Source organism: Trichophyton rubrum (assembly GCF_000151425.1).
Source record: "Trichophyton rubrum CBS 118892 genomic scaffold supercont2.2, whole genome shotgun sequence".
Lineage (NCBI taxonomy): Eukaryota > Fungi > Ascomycota > Eurotiomycetes > Onygenales > Arthrodermataceae > Trichophyton > Trichophyton rubrum.
The window spans coordinates 1612942-1633699 of record NW_003456427.1 but is presented as its reverse complement, the minus strand read 5'-3'; the positions used below and the strand labels follow the sequence as shown (position 1 = coordinate 1633699).

The 20758-nt window shown below is 47.6% G+C and overlaps 6 protein-coding genes across 6 annotated transcripts; 3 read left to right on the top strand and 3 right to left on the bottom strand.

The window, feature by feature from the left end:
- The first annotated feature begins 62 nt into the window (after positions 1 to 62).
- TERG_02186 (uncharacterized protein) lies at positions 63 to 7509 on the top strand. The gene is made up of 3 exons (XM_047747874.1): positions 63 to 253; positions 324 to 4694; positions 4755 to 7509. Exons 2-3 carry the CDS (start codon positions 2307 to 2309, stop codon positions 5673 to 5675), a joined length of 3309 nt encoding a protein of 1102 aa, XP_047603841.1. The 5' UTR covers positions 63 to 253; positions 324 to 2306; the 3' UTR covers positions 5676 to 7509.
- A 68-nt stretch (positions 7510 to 7577) lies between these two features.
- Positions 7578 to 9808, bottom strand: TERG_02185 (uncharacterized protein). The gene has a single exon (XM_003237416.2). The coding sequence runs from the start codon at positions 8090 to 8092 to the stop codon at positions 7706 to 7708; it is 387 nt and encodes a 128-aa protein (XP_003237464.1). The 5' UTR covers positions 8093 to 9808; the 3' UTR covers positions 7578 to 7705.
- Positions 9809 to 10129: 321 nt separating this feature from the next.
- On the top strand, positions 10130 to 14791 carry TERG_02183 (uncharacterized protein). Its single transcript, XM_003237414.2, has one exon. The coding sequence runs from the start codon at positions 12322 to 12324 to the stop codon at positions 14035 to 14037; it is 1716 nt and encodes a 571-aa protein (XP_003237462.1). The 5' UTR covers positions 10130 to 12321; the 3' UTR covers positions 14038 to 14791.
- Positions 14792 to 14902: 111 nt separating this feature from the next.
- TERG_02182 (ribulose-phosphate 3-epimerase) lies at positions 14903 to 17128 on the bottom strand. The gene is made up of 3 exons (XM_003237413.2): positions 16456 to 17128; positions 16125 to 16376; positions 14903 to 16051 (listed from the first exon to the last, which is right to left on the bottom strand). Exons 1-3 carry the CDS (start codon positions 16696 to 16698, stop codon positions 15788 to 15790), a joined length of 759 nt encoding a protein of 252 aa, XP_003237461.1. The 5' UTR covers positions 16699 to 17128; the 3' UTR covers positions 14903 to 15787.
- A 650-nt stretch (positions 17129 to 17778) lies between these two features.
- Positions 17779 to 18490, bottom strand: TERG_02181 (uncharacterized protein; the record flags this gene model as incomplete). Its single annotated transcript, XM_047747873.1, has 3 exons — positions 17779 to 17915; positions 18004 to 18287; positions 18342 to 18490. 3 exons carry the CDS (start codon positions 18488 to 18490, stop codon positions 17779 to 17781), a joined length of 570 nt encoding a protein of 189 aa, XP_047603840.1.
- Positions 18491 to 19415: 925 nt separating this feature from the next.
- On the top strand, positions 19416 to 20535 carry TERG_02180 (uncharacterized protein; the record flags this gene model as incomplete). Its single annotated transcript, XM_003237411.1, has 2 exons — positions 19416 to 19658; positions 19756 to 20535. The coding sequence occupies 2 exons, from the start codon at positions 19416 to 19418 to the stop codon at positions 20533 to 20535; spliced, it is 1023 nt and encodes a 340-aa protein (XP_003237459.1).
- Between the last annotated feature and the right edge of the window lie 223 nt (positions 20536 to 20758).

Genomic DNA, 20758 nt, shown 5'->3' with positions numbered 1-20758 from the left:
GCTCCATCTGCAACCCCTTTTCGCTATCGCTTGACTCAGCTCAGAGCCGAGGGAGAGACACCGACAGAGACGCCGTGCGCTGTATGGGGCACTTGGCTTGGTGTCCCAAAAAATGGGGATCGTGGTTAGTCTCGTCTATTGTGCGATATCAGCCTGCTGGCATGCCATGCAGGACAACCATGTGCTTTATGGTGCACAAAGTCAATGATACTTACAATGAAGTTATGTATCTGCACGGGCCGTGCCTTGTGTGGTAGATTTACATGTCATATCTCACTTTTCTGCTGCTGGACAGCGCGTACATCCTGACACCACTACTACAGGCATTCGTCTGACACTCGGACTCGGTCTGGGACGCCTAAGAGGTCGCCACAGGCCAAAACTTTGCTCCTGGCCTCCACACAAGCAAAGATGCCCTTGGTCGCCTATCGGATATGGCTGTTTTCCGGCTTCCGTGCTTGCAACAGTCGTTCGATGGCATATGATTGGGCCCTGAACATACGCTGGTTGGTCAGGGTCCTGAGATCGCAGCTATACCATTCGGGGCAATCATCCCGGAACGCGGATAAGCATCGGTTCCAACGTCGAGGAACGGTATGGGGTACTCAGTCCGCGTTGTCTTTTTATTTCTTCCTTACTTTTCATACTTTTCATCATCTTCTATTTCTTCCTCCTCCTCCTTCCTTCAAGCAGTTCTCGTGGGTTTAGATCTTTGTTGTTTTTCCTTTTTACACCGGTGGTCGTCTCTTCCGGGTATATCTTATCAATACCTAATAATATAAACCCTTATCAACTTTTAATCCTGATTCTTGTACCTCACTGCATGTTTATCTCCCTTTGACCAAAGTGCTAGACATTCGTTTGAGGCATAGGGGAAAAAATCAGCATCAATACATACCCATTACCCAATCACGCCCATGATACACACCGATTAAGATAGTCGCCCATACTTCGCCAGCATAGGAGGTGCTATCGTCCATAGAGATCAGCAGCATGGCTCCGACAGAGGAAGCCAATGTTACTAAACCCACAGGGGAGCTCAGACCGGACGAGAAATTGAATTATGAAGAAGATGTTAAATGCAGCGGGTCGAGCTCGACGACAGTTGGAAAGACTGCTTATGATACCGATGATATCAGTCAATCACAGGCCGCTGAGCTGCAGGACCTAGCCCGCCAACTCTCCAGAGCCTCTCGTCAGGGTGGTCTAGATGTTGAGAATGAACCTCAGCAGGTTATCAATCCGTTCCTGGACTCGGAGTCGGATCCTGAGCTGAACCCGGATAGCAAGAGTTTCAATGTAGCCAAGTGGCTCAAGACTATCCTCCAGATTACATCAAGGGACCCGGAGAGGTTTCCCAAGCGCACTGCGGGTGTGTCGTTCCGGAATATGAACGTTCATGGCTATGGAACTGCAGCCGATTATCAGAGTGATGTTGGGAATCTTCCTCTTAAGGCATGGAGCGGTATCATGAGTATGCTTGGGCTACGGAAGAAGGTCCGTATAGATATTCTGAGAGACTTTGAAGGTCTTGTCAAGAGTGGCGAGATGCTCGTTGTCTTAGGACGTCCTGGAAGGTATGCATATTCTATTTCTATTCGTTTGTTGGCACTGCTTAACATTCATATAGTGGTTGTTCGACTCTTCTTCGGACTCTATCTGGTGAGACTCATGGTCTCTACCTTGACGAAGGCAACGATATCCAGTATCAGGGTATCTCCTGGGAGCAGATGCACAAGAACTTCAGGGGAGAAGTCATCTACCAGGCTGAAACTGAAACTCATTTCCCCCAGATGACCGTGGGAGATACCCTTTACTTTGCTGCTCGCGCCAGAGCTCCAGCAAACAGACTGCCAGGCGTCTCCCGAGAGCAATATGCTATTCATATGCGCAGCATGGTCATGTCAATGCTTAGCCTGTCGCATACCATCAATACCCAGGTCGGCAACGAGTATATCCGTGGTGTATCTGGAGGTGAGAGGAAGCGAATCAGTATTGCAGAGACAACCCTTAGCGGAAGTCCTCTACAGTGCTGGGACAACAGCACCAGAGGCCTTGACAGTGCCAATGCCCTTGAATTTGTCAAATCGCTCCGCCTGTCTACTAAATACTCTGGAACCACTGCCATCGTTGCCATCTACCAGGCTGGTCAAGCAATCTACGACGTGAGTTCTGCTCGTTTTCTTTTGAGGAATGCTAGTAGCAGCTAACACCTTCTATAGATCTTTGACAAAGCGGTTGTTCTATACGAGGGACATCAGATCTACTTTGGAAACGCTGTCCGAGCAAAAGAATACTTCATCGAGATGGGCTTTGACTGTCCTAGCCGACAGACTACTGCTGATTTCTTAACTTCGGTCACCAGTCCGTCAGAACGAAGAGTCAGGCCTGGCTACGAGTCTCGTGTACCCCAGACACCGGCCGAATTTGCTCAGCGATGGAAAGAAAGTGAAGACAGACGAATTCTCATGCAGGAGATTGATGAATACAATAAGACCTACCCGCTACATGGTGAACAGCTGCAGAAATTCCAAGCCTCTCGGTTAGCTGAAAAGTCCAGGTCAACCAGCAAGTCCTCGCCGTATACCCTCTCTTACCCCATGGAGATCAAACTTTGCATGTGGCGTGGATTTCAGAGACTGAAGGGAGACATGTCCATGACTCTGACCTCCATCATTGGAAACATCGCCATGTCCCTGATCATTGCCAGTGTTTTCTATAACCAGCAAGAAACCACTGACAGCTTCTTCTCCCGTGGCTCTCTCCTTTTCTTTGCCATTCTCATGAACGCCTTTGCTAGTTCCCTGGAAATTTTGACTCTCTGGCATCAACGGCCCATTGTGGAAAAACATGATAAATACGCTTTATATCATCCATCCTCCGAAGCCATCAGTTCTATTCTCGTCGATATGCCTGCAAAATTAGCCGTGGCCATCGTGTTCAATCTGATCATATATTTTATGACCAACCTAAGGAGAACGCCCGGTCACTTCTTTATCTTCTTCCTCTTCTCCTTCACCACGACCCTGACTATGTCTAACGTTTTCCGTTCCATTGCTGCCGTGTCTCGTACCTTATCCCAAGCTTTGGTTCCTACCTCAATCTTTATGCTTGCCTTGGTTATCTACACTGGTTTTACCATTCCAGTTCGTGATATGCGACCCTGGTTCAAGTGGATCAGTTACATAAACCCCATCCAGTACGCGTTTGAATCTCTCATGATCAACGAGTTTCATGACCGAGAGTTTAAATGTGCTGTCTATATACCCAGTGGTCCCGGATACTCCAATGTATCAGGAACATCCAAAATCTGCGCAGCCAAGGGAGCAATGGCTGGAAAGCCAACCGTCAGCGGTGATGTCTTCCTCCGGGAAACGTATTCATACTACGCTTCTCACATGTGGAGGAATTACGGTATCATAGTTGCTTTCTTCCTCTTCTTCCTTTTCGTCTACATCACTGCCACCGAACTCGTCTCTGCTAAGCCCTCAAAGGGAGAGATTCTTGTCTTTCCCAAGGGCAAAGTTCCAGCATTTTTAAAGCAGTCTAAGAAAAAGCAAGACCCCGAAGCTGCATCCACACAAGAAAAGCAGCCAGTAGAAACTTCTGGCCATGATCAAACTGCTGCCATTGTGAAGCAAACATCTGTATTCCATTGGGAGAGTGTGTGCTACGATATCAAGATCAAAAAGGAGAGCAGACGTATCCTGGACAATGTCGATGGATGGGTCAAGCCTGGTACTCTTACTGCCTTGATGGGGGTGTCTGGAGCCGGAAAAACGACTCTCTTGGACGTCCTTGCAAACCGAGTTACTATGGGTGTTGTCACTGGTGAAATGCTCGTTGACGGTCGTCTCCGTGATGATTCTTTCCAGCGTAAGACCGGATATGTTCAGCAACAAGACCTTCACTTGGAAATCAGCACTGTTAGAGAAGCATTAACATTCAGTGCCTTGCTCCGTCAACCCAACACTACCCCATATGAGGAGAAGGTTGCCTACGTCGAGGAAGTTATCAAGATGTTGGGAATGGAAGAATACGCCAATGCCGTCGTCGGTGTCCTAGGCGAGGGTCTTAACGTTGAACAGCGCAAGCGCCTCACAATCGGTGTTGAAATTGCGGCTAAGCCCGACCTGTTGCTCTTCTTCGATGAACCTACCTCCGGACTTGACAGTCAAACAGCCTGGTCAATCTGTACCCTGATGAGAAAGCTTGCTGACCACGGACAAGCCGTCTTGTGTACTATTCATCAGCCCTCTGCCATGTTGATGCAAGAGTTTGATCGACTCCTGTTTCTGGCTTCTGGCGGACGAACCGTTTACTTTGGTGAACTAGGAAAACATATGTCTACTCTCATCGAATACTTCGAGAGTAAGGGGGCCCCCAAATGCCCTCCAGACGCAAACCCTGCCGAATGGATGTTAGAAGTCATTGGTGCCGCTCCTGGCTCAAAGACCGACATAGATTGGCCGGCCGTTTGGAGGGACAGTGCAGAGCGTGTCGAAGTTCGTCGTCATCTTGCAGAACTAAAGTCAGAGCTCTCCCAGAAGCCCCAGACTCCTCGGTTGACCGGATACGGTGAATTTGCTATGCCCTTGTGGAAGCAATATCTCATTGTCCAGCACCGTATGTTCCAGCAGTACTGGCGTAGTCCTGACTACATCTACTCTAAAGCCTGTCTTGCCATTGTTCCGGTATGCTAAAACTCCCTTTCCCTTGGTTATACTAGTTTGATCGCTAACATATCCTTATAGACCCTATTCATTGGTTTTACCTTCTACAAGGAACAAGTCAGTTTGCAAGGTATCCAGAACCAAATGTTCGCCATTTTCATGTTCATGATTCTTTTCCCCAATCTTGTACAGCAAATGATGCCATACTTTGTCATCCAACGATCTCTTTACGAAGTCCGCGAACGACCCTCAAAAACATACTCCTGGATAGCATTTATGATATCATCAGTCGTTGTGGAAATACCCTGGAATGCCCTCCTGACTGTCCCCGCCTTCTTCTGCTGGTATTACCCAATTGGCTTCTATAAGAACGCAATCCCAACTGACGCCGTGACTGAACGGAGTGGCACCATGTTCTTGCTTATCCTGATCTTCCTCATGTTCAGTTCAACATTCAGCTCCATGGTTATTGCCGGTATCGAGCAAGCGGAAACAGGTGGAAACATCGCCCAGCTTTGTTTCTCCCTCACCCTCGTCTTCTGCGGTGTCCTCGTTAGTCCAACCGCCATGCCCGGATTCTGGATCTTCATGTACCGCTTATCTCCATTCACATACTTCGTTTCAGCCGTATTATCTACTGGAGTCGGAAGAACAGATATTGTGTGCGCTGCCAACGAGATTCTTCGTCTTACCCCGGCTGCAGGACAAACGTGCATGGAATACCTGGGTCCTTATACTAAATTTGCTGGAGGCCGGATTCTCACCCCTGATGCTACCGACATGTGCGAATTCTGCGCTGTTGCCGACACGGACACCTTCCTGAAGGGGGTTAACATCATCTTTGATGAACGCTGGAGAAACATCGGCATATTGTTTGGATATATTGCTTTCAACATGGTCGGTGCCATCGGCTTGTATTGGCTTCTCCGTGTCCCCAAGAGGAAATCTGGCGTAAAGCAAGGGCAGCAGCCACAAAAGCAAGCAAACGAGACAAAGGCATAATTCTATTTCAATTGGAATACTCGATGCTATTCCATGGCCCACGAGCCATTGCACATATATTACACTCCCACCTTTGATACATGCGCACCGCACTTCCCTCCAAAATCTACGACGATCTTACTTTTCCATGTCTTGCAAATAGACTAGACTTTCATGCCAAAACTTTTTTTCACCTCTTGCTTTTAATCCTACTAGATCTACATAATTTTAATATGTCCCTCAGTGTCACTCTGGGACTTTGCTGTATATCATACTTTGTTCATGTCTCAGTCATGTTGCTTTCTCAATTGGATACTCCATTTCCTCAATTTTTATTCTCCAGTTTCAAAATTATGAATGCAACCCGAGGGAATATCAAATGGAATCTTAGACGCCTCCGCCACAAGCATACCCTAGTATCCGTTGTCCCTAATTCATTGCTTCCGGTGGTCCAGCTACCATGTCACTGGTAATCTCGCGCGTTCAACACATGGGTGGCTTTCACATTGTCCATGAACGAAAATATGCTATCGAGGAGTTTACAGATCACAAATTGTACTTATGTAGGGCTGTCGTATGGGATATGATTTGTGAGTTAGATCTTCAAAACATCTTGCTTGGATTCTTATCAGTCAGATAGAATTATCCCTCTAATATATTCAGCCCCACCCTGTATGGTCCATCGCCCACGAATTCGGTGTTCCTGTGGTGTCGTAGACAAGTTGGAACTTGAGTGGCTGTTTTCGCCCTGGTTGCACCGGGTATCATGTCCATGTCCAGAGAAGAATGTAGCTGCAACGCTGTGTACTCGTCTCTAGCAAGCGAATGTTGAGCCCCCTTGTGTCCAACGTCGTGTTTGATATGCTGGAACCAGTGCTATTATTAGAATCGTGTAACTATTTCTCGTTTGCATGATGTAGCTAAATATAAGAGACATAACGAAGACATCATGTCCAGAGAATCTCATCTGCTTGGCTTACTACCCCAGTGTTTTCTGTTAATAGGGCCAAATAGTCTTATTGGGTGGGGAACAGCCTGTCCCGTCTTCATGTGGGTGTCAGTATCAAGAATGAGATTGTCGTTTATTTTGCAAGAGAGCACCGACAGCATGATTCGCAGATATAACCAGTTTAAGCATCTGTCTAACTATGCGATCGGACGAAAGGTTAACTAGTTAGTTTGTTGACAGCTGGAATGTTAAGAGCCATCTGCAAAGCACGCATGAATTGCTCTGTTTGGAGTCGGTCTGTAGCGTGTTATTAGTCTGAAAATGAAGGTTAGTTTCTAAGAATAGGAAGTCAAAAATAGAAACTGGACCCAAAATAACACTTGACTTAACCAGTAACTCCAGAATTATTGCTTAGCTCCACACCTGTCAGTGGTTAACGAACTCAAGGTGGACAACGGAGAGCAGACAGCGTCTCCCTTACATCCTCAGAGTACGTATGCTGCCCGCCGTCAACGGTAAGCACCACCTTGTGTTATCCATGAATGTGAGCCTCCCACACACCCCGTATATTCCATGTATAAACTTTCGAGCTGTGATGACATCTTGTAGACAAGGAGTGAAATTTTAGAGCGAAAATATTTGGTTCAGAACAAAACTCCAAAATTAACACCCATATTTATTAATAATTGTGCATATTTTCTGATGAGTCACGCACGGGAGAGAAGGCATCTTGCATGTGTAACAAGATGAATCGTCGTGATTCGATCGGTTACCGTGGCTGTGGTCAATAGCCTATTTTGCCTTGCTCAGGTTTGGTTTATTTTTAACTGCCTTGCCGCCTTGAGACAAAGACCGCATAGCCAGCGAATTCTCAAAGTTTTAAGGCACCCAGTGTGTAGCGAATAGGTTCTGAAGGGAAAGGGCCAAAAGAAACAAACTTTTCCTCCGGATTCTTCTCCGTCTTCCGCAGTGAGCGAAAGTAGTGAGAAAGTACTCAGTACAGAATGAGGCCAAACCCTCCTTTTCCTCAGCTCGGGTAGGCAAATCATGTCAGTAGCGGGATTTTCTCTTTTCTCATTCAGCTTTCGCCCAAGCCAGCGTACTATTCGTCTGCTGCATGCAGACCCCTGTTCAGCTGACATCCGAGGCATCCACGGCGCTTAAAAGGAAAAGAAGCTGAACGAGTGATCTGCGGTACGTCCAAGCAACGGAGTCTGCCCGTCAAGCCAGAGTGCGGCAGTGCGTACGGAGAATACTTGAGAGTGTGCTCTGTGTTCCGCAATACACTAGGGCACTGGCTCATACGGAGTACTCTGTGACAAAGCGATGGGAGGTTCTCGGCGTTATGATCTGGGCGATAAGACCGAAGTAAAAGGGGGAAGGGGAAGCGAAAGGCCGAGAAAAGAAATATATTTGAATCATTTCTTCTTTCTTGGGTGAGAGTTGAGTCTCGAGTTTTGGGATAATCGGAATGGGCGGAGGAACTCATCCACGCGGACTAACAGCACTCGTGGGAGAGCCAACCAAAATGGTAGAGAGGGGAAACATTGCTGTTTCTTTGCTTCTTTCGCACAGTGTAACTAACTGATTTGACAGAGTAAGAAATTCAGGTTATTTTGCTTCATTCCTCATCCTTCTAGAAAGGGGGGCCAGATTCCCATGCAGGACTGTTTCATAACTTTCCTGCCAGTCCAGCCGATGAGATATGAGCAATTACCGTATTTGCCAGTCTGCCATACCCTCGTGCGTATGGACTGCATGGCTAACCAGTACTGATTTATCGAGTTTCAATACATTGTTTGGTGGTGGTGTGTAGGGCAGCTGAGCGTGCCAGATGACAGAGAACTCTGAGTAACTGAGAGTAAACTATGGGAGAGAGATCCCCGTGGGGGCCAGGAACCTTTTCGAATAAGCTCGAACGCGGCCCTTCGGTCGAAATCAGTCAATTTGTCCGTTTAACCCCAGAGGCAGTCAGTCAGCCTTTCGCAATCTTCTCTCAACTCTGGATGCAAGGGAAGGGTTCACCACCACCTCGAACTGCTCTCTCACATAGTTATCCACCTGAACCACGAGTCCGTTGCACCGATTATGCATGGAGAGAAGGATCGGCTTGCGACACAAAGATCACAGCGTACCTGAGAGTAAGAGTCTTATTAACTTTCGAAGTTGACCAGCGCCCGGTTCAGGCTAGAAAGTCAGTCCGTCCCACGTTTAGAGCACCGCCCGATCTTCTTGGAACAGACTCTGTGTCTCGTCTCCTCCGGTAAACTGTCGATCAGGACTTTTGAGTGTGGCACAGGAAGAGATGCCACTGGCCCTGATCTTGTGTTCTATAGCATGTAAGGCAGCAGATTCTCACTGCATGGGAACTATCTGCCTTAAGAGCCAAACCCTATAACTAGGTGTATGGTTAGCCTGATTGATGTGCACAGCAAAAAAACGCGGCATCCGGGGTATCTCGTCCGTGATTTGACAAGCTCACCATCAACAATCCTTGCGAACCCTGCCTCCTCCAGCAAAGAGCGGCACATATCGAAGGTTTCTGGTGTGCAGAGGTCAGAGGGATGAACTGTCAGGCCTCATTTCCACAAATCACCAGCACAGCCCAATGAACAGCCAACTTCGCCCGGCGGAGACACCATCCTGAGCCCGTCACCGGAGAGATGTCCATCTTCGATGCGTCCGTGTCTCCCTCGACGTCCGTGAAAGCAGCAAATGCACCGAGAAAGAAGCAAAAGATGTATAGAAAGCAGAAGACGCAGAAGACGCAGAAGAAGCAACGGAGGTTGCGATGCGCCGGCAGAAAAGCAAAGGCGGCGTTCCCTTTCCGGTAATTGCCACGACCAACTCGACGAGGGGCTGTAAATGTTAGAAACTCGCACAAGAAAAGAAAAACAGCGGCCAGTTCAGGACCGCAGTTCTACGCTGGACAGGCACTGCGAGACATTCAGATACTAAGCTGATGAGAGGGATGCAGTTCGAGCATGTATGATGCTGGGGATCGACATATATTGGCACCTAGGTATTATCTCGCGATGGAGTTGAAAGCGTCGCTGTCACTAATCGTCTCCCTCGTGCTAACAAGTCCATAGAGAAGACCGCGAGTTAACTTCTATCCAACCTCCCTGGCAGATCTCTGATCCTCCAAAAACACAGCCCGCTAGGGGGTGACGACAGGCATCCATGCTCTGCCACGCCTTTGGATTGCGCCCGGTCTGCGGTCTCTGCGGGGAGGGGGGGAAGGGCCTTCTTGCATTGGCTGATTTGTGGTATGGCCGGACGCCTGGATGCCGAGAGCAATGACATTGCTGCACAAATTACTGATTACAATAGTACTGAGTGCGAGCAGACTGCCCTCGCCAGACCTGATTGGAGAGGACAGCAGAACCTGCATGCCTCGTACAGTTTCGTCCTGCCTGAAGGATCAGACTTTGAAGATGAAACTCGTGTGGGACAAGGTCCAACTCGGTCTCCTCGGGGCGACCATGCAGATTTTTCTGACAGGGGGAGGGACGCCCTTTTTTTTTTTTTTCAAAAGCACAAATTCCAAATAGTATTCGTTGCACGTCCTGGGTACCATGGAGTACATGGCACACAGTCCCCTCTGCTCGGGAGATGCGGTCCGAATCCTCCTATTCAGAGTTTCAATTCTCATCCAATCGTTCCTCCCGCTTGGACGAGAGGGTATCCACCTTTACGAGCAATAGCGGCCTTCAACACGTGTTTATGATCCCCAGCTCAAGGGTAGAACCTTGATCTTGAAGGCTTGCCTGTCAGCTCTCGATAATAATATTAATATTTCTTACTTATATCCCGCAGTAATGGACTACCAAGGGCGGGTTGTGGGACCTTTGAGATAATAATAAGAATGGTACCATGTACACACTGGAACTCGATCCTACACATGGCAAGAACAAAATCCAAAAACGAGGAATGCCTGCAAATCCTGCAGACACAACTGAGCAGCAACAGCACTGTACGTAGGGTCCATTACTATGGAACTCGTCCTGCCCCCTTGGACGCCAGATAATAGCCGTTCACATAGGCTAACCTCCTTTTGACCAGGGAGGCTTGGACACTTTGACCAATAGACGATTACAATGTACCCTTGTCGTACCAACAATGGTCTTGCGCGAAATCGTGCTTGATCGCAATGCAGGACATTCATCTTGTTCGTTCATCTGTTTAGCTAGCAGGTTTGACCAGCAAGTCACTGCTCTAGGCAAGAGATTATCCTGTAAACGGGTTATTGGAACGCTGATCGGGAGGAACTAATCCAGCCACCCGTGGAAAGCCAGATGACGAGTTAACTAGTCTCGGAGTTAATAAGGAGTTTATCCGCTCAAAAACCAGCACAACAGCAGTTAACAGACTGAATACAGTTAACCCACTAGATATGCCGTGCTATCACTCTCTGCACCTTGCTATGTACGGCATATATGTTGATGCTGCTCTTCCCGGATGTTATAGCCTGCCTAGCGCTCGCTACGGGACAGGAGCATAGCACAAAAGAGCAAATCAGGTACTGGCACCCAAATTCCCCCCCGAACCGGGATCATTTTCAGCTCGATGATTGTAGTCCATATACTCCCCCGTACACCCTACGTACATGTGGGCACTCATGATTTAAAATCAGGATTTATATTACTTCCGTTTTATCTGCTGATAGGAGGTTTCTCCATATGTAAGTGAACCCCTGGCCTCGTGGCGGACAGGATATTGAGTTATTCCTCGCTCCATGAACGGTCCAAAAAAAGTCGGAGAATAGACCATGGGGGTGACCCTTCACCATATACCAGCATATACTAGCCAGGGTGCGATGCCGATGTTGATAAGGGGCCCGCAGGGGAATAACGAAGAGGCATGCACTGTTTACGCTCCGTACCAGACCAACTGTTACTCTGCTGTGGACAAACGACGTTATTCGCTAAGTTGTATCTTGAAATAGGAGGACGACTGTCTCTCCTGCTAGTGTTGATCGCCATGTGGCAGAGACAAACGTGTCAAACCCCCAAGCACATACACTTTTGTCTCTCAAGGGCTCGTATTCCGGCAAGGATCAGGGCGACGCTCACTTCGCTTCCTGGAAAGCCATGCAGGGGCGCTGGCCTTGTGATTTCCAATCTATTGCAAATTTATTTTTATACTTCGGCCACCACGTTTTTTTCCTTTTTTTTCTGAAAATGGGGCCAGGCATTGAGGCTCTGCATAGTTCAACCGTGTCCGACACTCTTATCTCTGATTCTTCTCATGTGGCCTTTCAAAGGGAAGAAAAAAGAGAGAAAAGCAAATATCGGAACTATCTAAAGCTGACTGGGTAATCCCTGTCCCCTACACCCGCTACATCATGGCGCAAGGTCGGCGGGTGGTGGAACAAGCTCTCTCTCTTTTCTCGGGCCTGAGCTGCTGGCTGCTTTTATATGCCCTCGCATCCCCCAGATCCTCCCTCAGCTTGAACACAAACAACTTCTCCTTCTCATACCTTCACGCTACACGCTGGCATTAACTACTCTACTTCTACAAGCACATTAGTGAACCTCATGCCATACATGCACTCAGAGCTACACACCTGCCAGGCTTCCACTGTTCATCCCGTCTACTACGCTATTGAACCGTGAAAGCCATCTGCTCTACCCGCAAGTCTAGAGAGTCGCACTTCAAATCCCAAGGTAGTCATCAATTTCTACTGTGTTTGGATTCCAATATCAGATTTCAACAATGACCTCAGTGGCGGGCACCTTCACTCTCGCCCTCGACCCTACTACACATTTCGGCTTTTCGGAAGACGGGTCCCATGCTGACTACGAGCTGGCTCTCTCTCCACGGTCGGAGGATATCAGAGCTATGATGGGATCCAACGACTTCCCCTACGACCTCAATACCGCGGGAGTGATGAACCAAAAGCAGAATATGACCAAGGCGCAGTCGCTCACTGGTTTCGAGCAGTGTGCTTCAGCCTTTCCAGCAAATCCCCACGGAGATGCAGAGATCTACAACAGCCCATATCACATAGAGACTACGATTCCATGGGAAACTGACTGTATGATGTACACCTCACTGCCACAGCGCATGGTGAGGTATACCTCTCCATTGGGCTCTTGCGGAGGAGATCAATCTACATCTGATTCTTCCATGAGCGAGTACTCGTGGAACTCTCCTAAGCTCTATCCTAGCGTCAACGATGTATTCGACTCGCCAATCACCGAAAAATGCCAGTTTTTGGATGGCATCGACAATGCTCTGTCTAGGAGCCTAAGTGGTTCGCAGTTTGGAAGCGAGTGTTCTGTCTCACCTAAAGATGTACAACATTATCCGGATCCTGTCCCTACCCAAAGCCCTACTTTTGAAGACCTCATGCTGTCTAACAAACCGCCCCGATCTATCCCTGCCTTCATGTCACAATCCTTTCCACTACAAAACTTGGACTCACGTCTCGGGCAAGATGAGATTGTCTTCGGGGATCATCTACAAACTGGGAACAACGAAATAGTTGATCCCGCCCTAGGCGAGGTCTATCTCGACCGCCAGAACAGTCTCTCCGAAATGACTTCTGCGGGATTTTCTGGCTTGACCCACAAGCGAGTAAAGTATAACGAGATAAAAGCAGATAGCTCGGTTTCGATACCCAGCCCTCCATTATCCCCAAGTGGCAGTGAGAGTGGTGTACGAAAGAACCGAGCGAAGCCAAAGCAAAGACAATCTCCAGTCAGCAAACGCACGACTAGGCGAACCCCGCCTAAGAGTTCAAGTTTCAGCATTCCCCGAAACCGCCAATCGGCGGCGGACCGCATCTTCACCTGCGTTTTTGCCCCATATGGTTGCACAAGCTCCTTTGCCTCCAAGAATGAGTGGAAGCGCCACGTTCTTTCCCAACATCTCCAGCTTGGCTTTTATCGATGTGACATTGGTCACTGCAAGGTGTCTAAACCGTCCAACTCTATGATGTCCACCCCTTACTCCTGCGATTGCCCAACCTCAATCTCCTCTTCCCCTTCTCATTCATGCACTATTACCACTATGCGTACCCCCAACGATTTCAACCGCAAAGACCTTTTCACTCAACATCTTCGTCGCATGCACGCGCCTTGGTTGACTCTCCCCTCTCCACATGAGCCTACCAAGGGAGAACGTGAAGCTTTCGACAAGCAGCTTGATGAAGTACGAGCCAGATGCTGGGTCCAGCAACGTCAAGCTCCTCAGCGAAGCCAGTGCAACTACTGCAGCCATGAATTTGTTGGCCCACACTCCTGGGAAGACCGCATGGAACATGTGGGCAAGCACTGCGAAGTTATGGATACCGAAGAGCGCGAAGATGTTGCTCTGCGCGAGTGGGCCATTGAAGAGGGTGTCATTCTACCATATGGGCCTGGCAAGTGGTTGCTAGCAAGCATATTGAATGGCAGTGGAAAGAAATCCTGTGGATACTCCTCATAATATGCTTCTCTTATTGCCTCAAATGGGGGAGAAAAAGGGGTGAGAGAACCGAACCAGAAACGAAAACAAAGGAAAAAAAATATTCCTTTTCTCTGTCTGTCTCAGTATATATTTTTCCCTACTTGTTTGTTCATGACTTTTCTTATGCTTTTTCATTTATTACGACTCGGGCAAGACTTCAGGAAAATTCAGCATGGCATTATGTGGTGGTATGGAAACACGGGTTTCATTTGTAACGAATACAAAGCTTTATATGACTTCTTTTCTCCCTTTTTTCCAGTTTAATATTATTCTCTCAAATAGCCCTCCTCTACTTACCCCCGATACGTTCTACATATTAATCTCACAATAATGATCTTGATGATTGATGTACCGTACACTCCGGCATTCACTTTAGATCTTTGGCACTTGCTACTAGAATCCTCCGATATCCAATCTACAACATGCCGCATCCAACAGGTATATCATCCTCAGTCATGTTCTAAAAATTTCCGGAAGATATCATAATTCAAGTTTCCATCCAACCGAAGTATCATGTAGAGTGTCTTTTAGAAGCTACGCCCACCTTCAGCATGCAGGCTACCTGCATGCAGCAGGGCTCAAACAACTCAGGCCCTGGTTAATCACTGACATATCTATTGGCAATCGAGTGGGACTATGTAAGTTCCGAAGCCATTCAAGGGGTATGCACGCAACCTGGCCGCAATCCTGTTTGCACGCGGCCATGCACGGAAGAGTAGATGCAAGTGTCCATGAAGGATTCAGCTTGCATCATGCCTGTGGATTGACACGCAGAGCAGCCGTACTTGGCAGCAATTTTTTTTTTTTTTTTTTAAAGTATTACGGGATTTTCCCGGTTGCCGTTGGCCACGAGGCTGGGGAAGTTAGCAAATAATACCTTAGCGGGAATGTTCTAAACGTTAGTTTCTAGATTCTCGTGTAAGAGGTTGATTAATGGAGGATCGTGGGCAGAGATACGAGAACCAACAAGCTTTGAAAATTGTGTGGACCCTCCGCCATCTCATGGACAGTTGGTTTTGCTTCGTCAGACCTCATGACGACGCCCGGAGAAGCGCATGAAGGAGTGGCCCAGATAGTGGAGGTTTCTGATTCTGGAGGGTCTGGAGACTTACGTCTGCAGTTATCCGAGGGAATCGAATGTGGCTGAATGTCCCTAAGGGCGATATATCTGGTGACTGTTTGCCGGATGTAAATAGGGGTGCGCATAAAAAGATGGCATAAATCTCCTGAAACATCGTGCAGGGTTCAGCAAACCATGCCTGCATAAGCATTGAGCACCAGTTACCCAAAGTTCAACAGGCTACCTCAACAGGAGAACCGGAGAAGGCTATCTATCATTTGCCGAATCGAGTATGGTAGCCTACTAGCTAGACTCATATAATGTTGAAAATGTGGTATATAGCGGCTTTTCCTGGCTTTAATTGCTGTATAAAATTTGTGGCCCCCAAGTGATGTGCAGTTAATATGCAATAGATATTAGAAAGTAATTGCATATATGGCGTGTTGCAGGTATATACACGGTGTTTAGAGCGAATGATGACCAGATAAGTTAGCTATCCATGTGGATATCGCCATATCTTTGTTGCATAACGCTGGGATCAATAAATCGTCACGGTGGGGGATATGATCTACGCTAACCGGCGTAGGGTGCATTGCAAAAATCATGGTTATAATGCCAGGGAAATTTGCAACCTCGCCTGCGAGACATGCTAGCATGTCAAAAGATCCTCTAAGATCGTCTTCGTTTTTCAACCGCCTCTCGAAGTTTTGCAATAACTTCAGCCGGGTTCTGGGCTCCAAAAACGGCAGATCCAGCGACGATGACATTAGCACCCGCATCAGCCGCCTGGTCTATGGTTCCAATGCCCAGTCCACCATCGACCTCGATGTTCATGTCGGGGTATTTGGCTCTCAAGGCCTGGACCTTGGGTAACTCGGAAGCCATGAACTTTTGGCCGCCGAAGCCTGGGTTAACTGTCATAACGAGTACCATCTATACATAAACTGTTAGCACAATTGGTCTCCATACGGTTCTCCTACTGGAGCACCCAAAGAAGTATCCTCACATCTGGTCGTTCAATTGTTTCTTTGTTTTCTAATATATTCCAGAGCACATCTACACTGGTCTCTGGTTTAATGGCAATGCCTGCCTGCATGCCTAGTTCATGTATATAACGAATTAGCTCCTTTGGGTTTGTTTTTTCGGTCGTCGTGTTATCCGAAGGCTCCTTGGCAGCAGTGGACTCGACAGCCGCCTCGTAATGGAAGCAGTACAGGTCACACCCGGCGTCTTTGAATTCTTTAACCCATTTTTGAGGCTATAACAGAGTAAGCTATGAGATCGTATGTATATACTTGAGGCAAAGGGATGCGGAGGAAATGGAAGGGCGTGGGTACCTCAGCAATCATCATATGGCAGTCAAATGTTCCCTTTCCGCCTGCGCAGGTCGGCCTTTGGACATGAGTTCTTATCTTTGAGACAACCGGAGGTCCGAAGGTGATGTTCGGCACGAAATGACCGTCCATGATATCAACGTGGATCCAGTCGCTGTCATTGTCCATTAACCCGGAGCATGCTGCACCGAGAGAGCCAAAGTCGGCAGAGAGAATTGAGGGAGCTATAATTGCCGGTGGTCCCATCGTGAATGATCCGTATGAGCTGGCTAGAGGTGTATTGGGTTAAATGAAGATGAAAGCCGGAAGTTGAGGTTGTTTTTGTTGGATGTTTTGATCCCAGATGAGAGATAGTGGGGTAGTGGGGGTGATAAAGAGTATTAGTCAGCATGAAAGTCACATGACATAGCTAAAGATCAAGACTTCTTGATTATTAATCGATTTCCTGTAAATATCTCTATCGACAAGATCAGACGGAAGGAAAAAAGCACTTAGTTACAGTTACGCATACTATGGCCCCTGTAATAACGGTAGATGCATAGTCATGGAAGGAGTTAGTCATTCATGCGCCTACTCAATTCGAGCCTTACTTGTAGGATTTATCAGTTATAACAGTCGTTTTAAACAGGATAACTATTTTGTATACCCTACCCCAACCGGATGTTAAGGCTATTTATAGATGTATAGATTGTCGTACCGTTCTATATGTGGGCTTCGAGGCTGTGAAAAAGAACTGTATAGGCACTGATATATCTCTTACCTCAGCACAGAGATGAGAGCTAATTTTATATAGTACAGAATTTTTGATGAAGCGCGAATCTACTTCGTTCACTCATAAATGATCGAACCAGGGGTGCTCAAGAGCACCCTTTGCGGTTATGCTTCTCGCAGGATCCATGCTTGTCATCTTACCGACGACATCTCAAAAAGATTCATCGACATCCTCCCACGTCGAAAATGGCTTCCGTGGGTCCTCCGGAGTAAACTCTCATCAGCAACAGCAACAACAATATCTCGCCACTCAGCGGAATCATCTTCCAAGTGCTGTAGGAACCCAACCAGACCAGGGCCGTCCCCAAAATTAGAGAGTAACCGTTTGGCTATAATCCGATCTTTTTCATAAACATCTACATCCCTTTCGTTGATATAGAAAATATTCTTGTGAAGCATGGTATTTATACACTAGATGAGGCCAATGAGCATATGTCATCATTACAATCGAAGAAGATTTGAACAGTTACTCACAACAAGGCCAAAGGAGAAAATGTCAGATGGGGTGTTGATACGGGCAGCAGCGTGGGACTCCGGGCTTTGCCACATGGGATTTCAAAGCCGGGCACCACGAACATTTACGCCAGGGGGAATCATGGAACCCATCTCCAGGTCTCCAATTTGAGCTCTCTCTATTTTGATTGTGCCATCAACGAGGTCATAGTCGACAAATATGTTGCTTGGCTTAATATCTTGTAAAGTTGAAATGAAACGATAAGTTAATACAAAGCAAGAGTAGCGACTAGTTTAGCCAACTAGATAAGGGTGGAGTTTAATTACCACCGTGCAAAATGCCCCGTTCATGTAAAGCGGCAAGTCCAGTTAGCGAATCACGCAGAATTCTCTTTCTAGCTGTATAAGAAAAACCATCTTTCCTAGCTAGGCCGAGTAGATCTTCGGTAAGGAAGTCATATGTGAACAAGAGGTGCTCAGGAACAGTATCCTTCGCTACTCTTAGGCCAGGGCAGCTTGCAAGAGGCGCCTGTAGGCCCCACTGATATTCGAATTCAGTGGGATAGATGTTTTTACTGATATGCTTCTTTCCATCCTGGGTTCTAATAGCTCTGGACACTTAGCAATCTAAGGCATAAAATTCTGGACTACCGTATGATACATACGTAGCCAGATAGACACATGATAAGTCGGGTTCCGTCCTGCGCTGGAGAACTCGATCTATGTAGTAGAGTGCCCCAGTTTGGCTGACTAGCCTTGTTCCCACTTTCAGCACTCCCTTCGACTGCGTGGCATGACTGGTTGACATGCTCATGATTGACAGTCTGCTGGAGAAGGAAGTGCCCCAACGCTGTACGGTATGAAATCGGCAAAACAAAGGCGATGTAAAGGAGGCTGATTGAGGACTGAATACTCGCAGCCTAGAAGCCATAGCAGTTAAATATCCAGAGTGGTATGGTAACAGTTAAATAAACATCGAATATCACGAGATATTGACTGTGTTACAGATATAGGGTATTCAGTAAGTTAGACCAGGACTATATAACTAGTTAGCTGTACGCTGAATATAAGATAGAGGGGAGTCTGAGATTCCATTTTTCAGTCCATAGGTGATTTGACTGCATCTGGGAATAGAGGATGCTTGTGACTCCTGCGGCGCAGATTTCTTCAAGAGAAGCATAAGGGATATATTGAGCATCAACTGCTCTATCAAGAGACATAGCCAGACCTTCTCAATTTGTTTGATCATGGGCTATGTCCTTGTTTCTCTGAAGAAGCTCAAGGTTGTCCCTCTCTGCTGGTGGTCAAAAGGTAGTCAAAAGTGACTATGACGTTAACGTCTCCGTAACGACGCTCGGGGATCCAGCATGTAACGTGACTCTCACTGCTCTGCTCTCTTCGTAGGCAATAATAGTGCGATGAAATCAACCAGACGACAGCTTTCTACGACCAGAGAAGCATTCAACAATTCACTCGACAGCTGCAGCTGTACGCCCCTTGATCTTTGTTTCGAGTGAAGCGGCCGGTTGAGACCACCGGGACGGCCTATTTTTTATCCTCGAGACCGCTCAACGGCGACGGAGTAAACGAGCGGGCAACCCTCCCTAATAAAGGGGCTGATATCATTCACTGATACAGCCATACTCTACGCCCTACCTAGCAACTTCTTACGTCGAAAATACTCATCGAACTGTCATATCGCATCAAAAGTCCGGCTTGCAGGCCAAAGTTCTACAGTCATGGCGGGAAATCCTCCAACATCATACACCACCGACCCCACGTTATTCCTGTATACCTCTCTGACAGCCGGTTCTTCCCACATCATCACAGCAACGTCGAGGTTAGAAACGATTCTAAAGGCAAATAAGATCCCTTTCCGAGCGATCGATGTTGCCACAGATGAGAAAGCACGTATGATATGGGGTCGGAGGTCGAAGGGCAGAAAGCTACCCGGGCTGGTCAGATATGCCAGCATAGTCGGAGTTAGTACCAGAAGCTCATACCCCTAGTCATTTCCTTTGGTCGTCTTCTTGCAAGCTGCTACTATCGGAGCCGGTCACTGATGCGTGGAATCTATAGGATCTGGACCAAATTGAAGAATGGAATGAATACGGTGAACTGAAGGCACAGATAGCTGCAACCCTGTCACCCTATGACGCTTCGAAATCGGAACCGCAGAAAGTGGCTATAGCACCCACGGCAACGGGAGCAGCAGCACCGCCTAAAACGACCTCCTCGACCCCCCACATACGGATAGGGGATACACCTTCGCGGACTCCGTCGGGCGAACAGCATGGTGAGAACATGCCGGCTGCGTTGCGACAGGCCAGTGAGGAGGCTGCGGCAAAGGCCAAGGAGAACATGCGGGCAAGACTAGGATTAAAGCCTCAGTCACCCTTGCATAAATCCGAAGAGCAGAAAGCCGAGATGAAGGGGAAGGGACCAGAAGACCAGAAACCGGAGGAGACAAAATCAGAAGGCAAGCTAGCAGAAGTGGGACTGAAAGAGAAACATCCAGAAGAGAAGAAAGCTACCGATCAGGAGGAGCCATCTGAACAGAAGGAACTTGAAGAGAAAACAGAAGCGCTAGAGTTTGGGAAAGAAGACATATCAGAGGGGCAGAAGCCAGAGGGAAAGAAAGTAGATGAGCAGGGGGGAAACAAAGAGACCCAGAAGCTGGCTGGAGCATCCCAAACTGCTAAGGATGACAAGCCGGAGCCTGTTACAGCTTCGGTGGAATCCAACGACGCGAAACTGGGAAAGGAGAAGGATGGAGAAGATGTATCATCCACAACCGGCCCAAGTGCAACCTCCAAGGAGGCAAAGGGTGCATCCGCTCCTGAAAAAGAAGCGGTATGATGCTGAACCAAGCTGGCCCCCTCCCCTTTTTTTTTACCCATTTACCCGACTAAATATAATAATTACTATCACGAGACACCCATCAAGTACATACAAACCATATAAAGTGTGGTCACATATAGCTATGCTACGGATGCTCCGTACTGCTACCAGCGCTCCAACCGTCTTGCAACCGCACATGAACAGGATCAATATCAATTGCTGTACTCCGTACCTCAACACA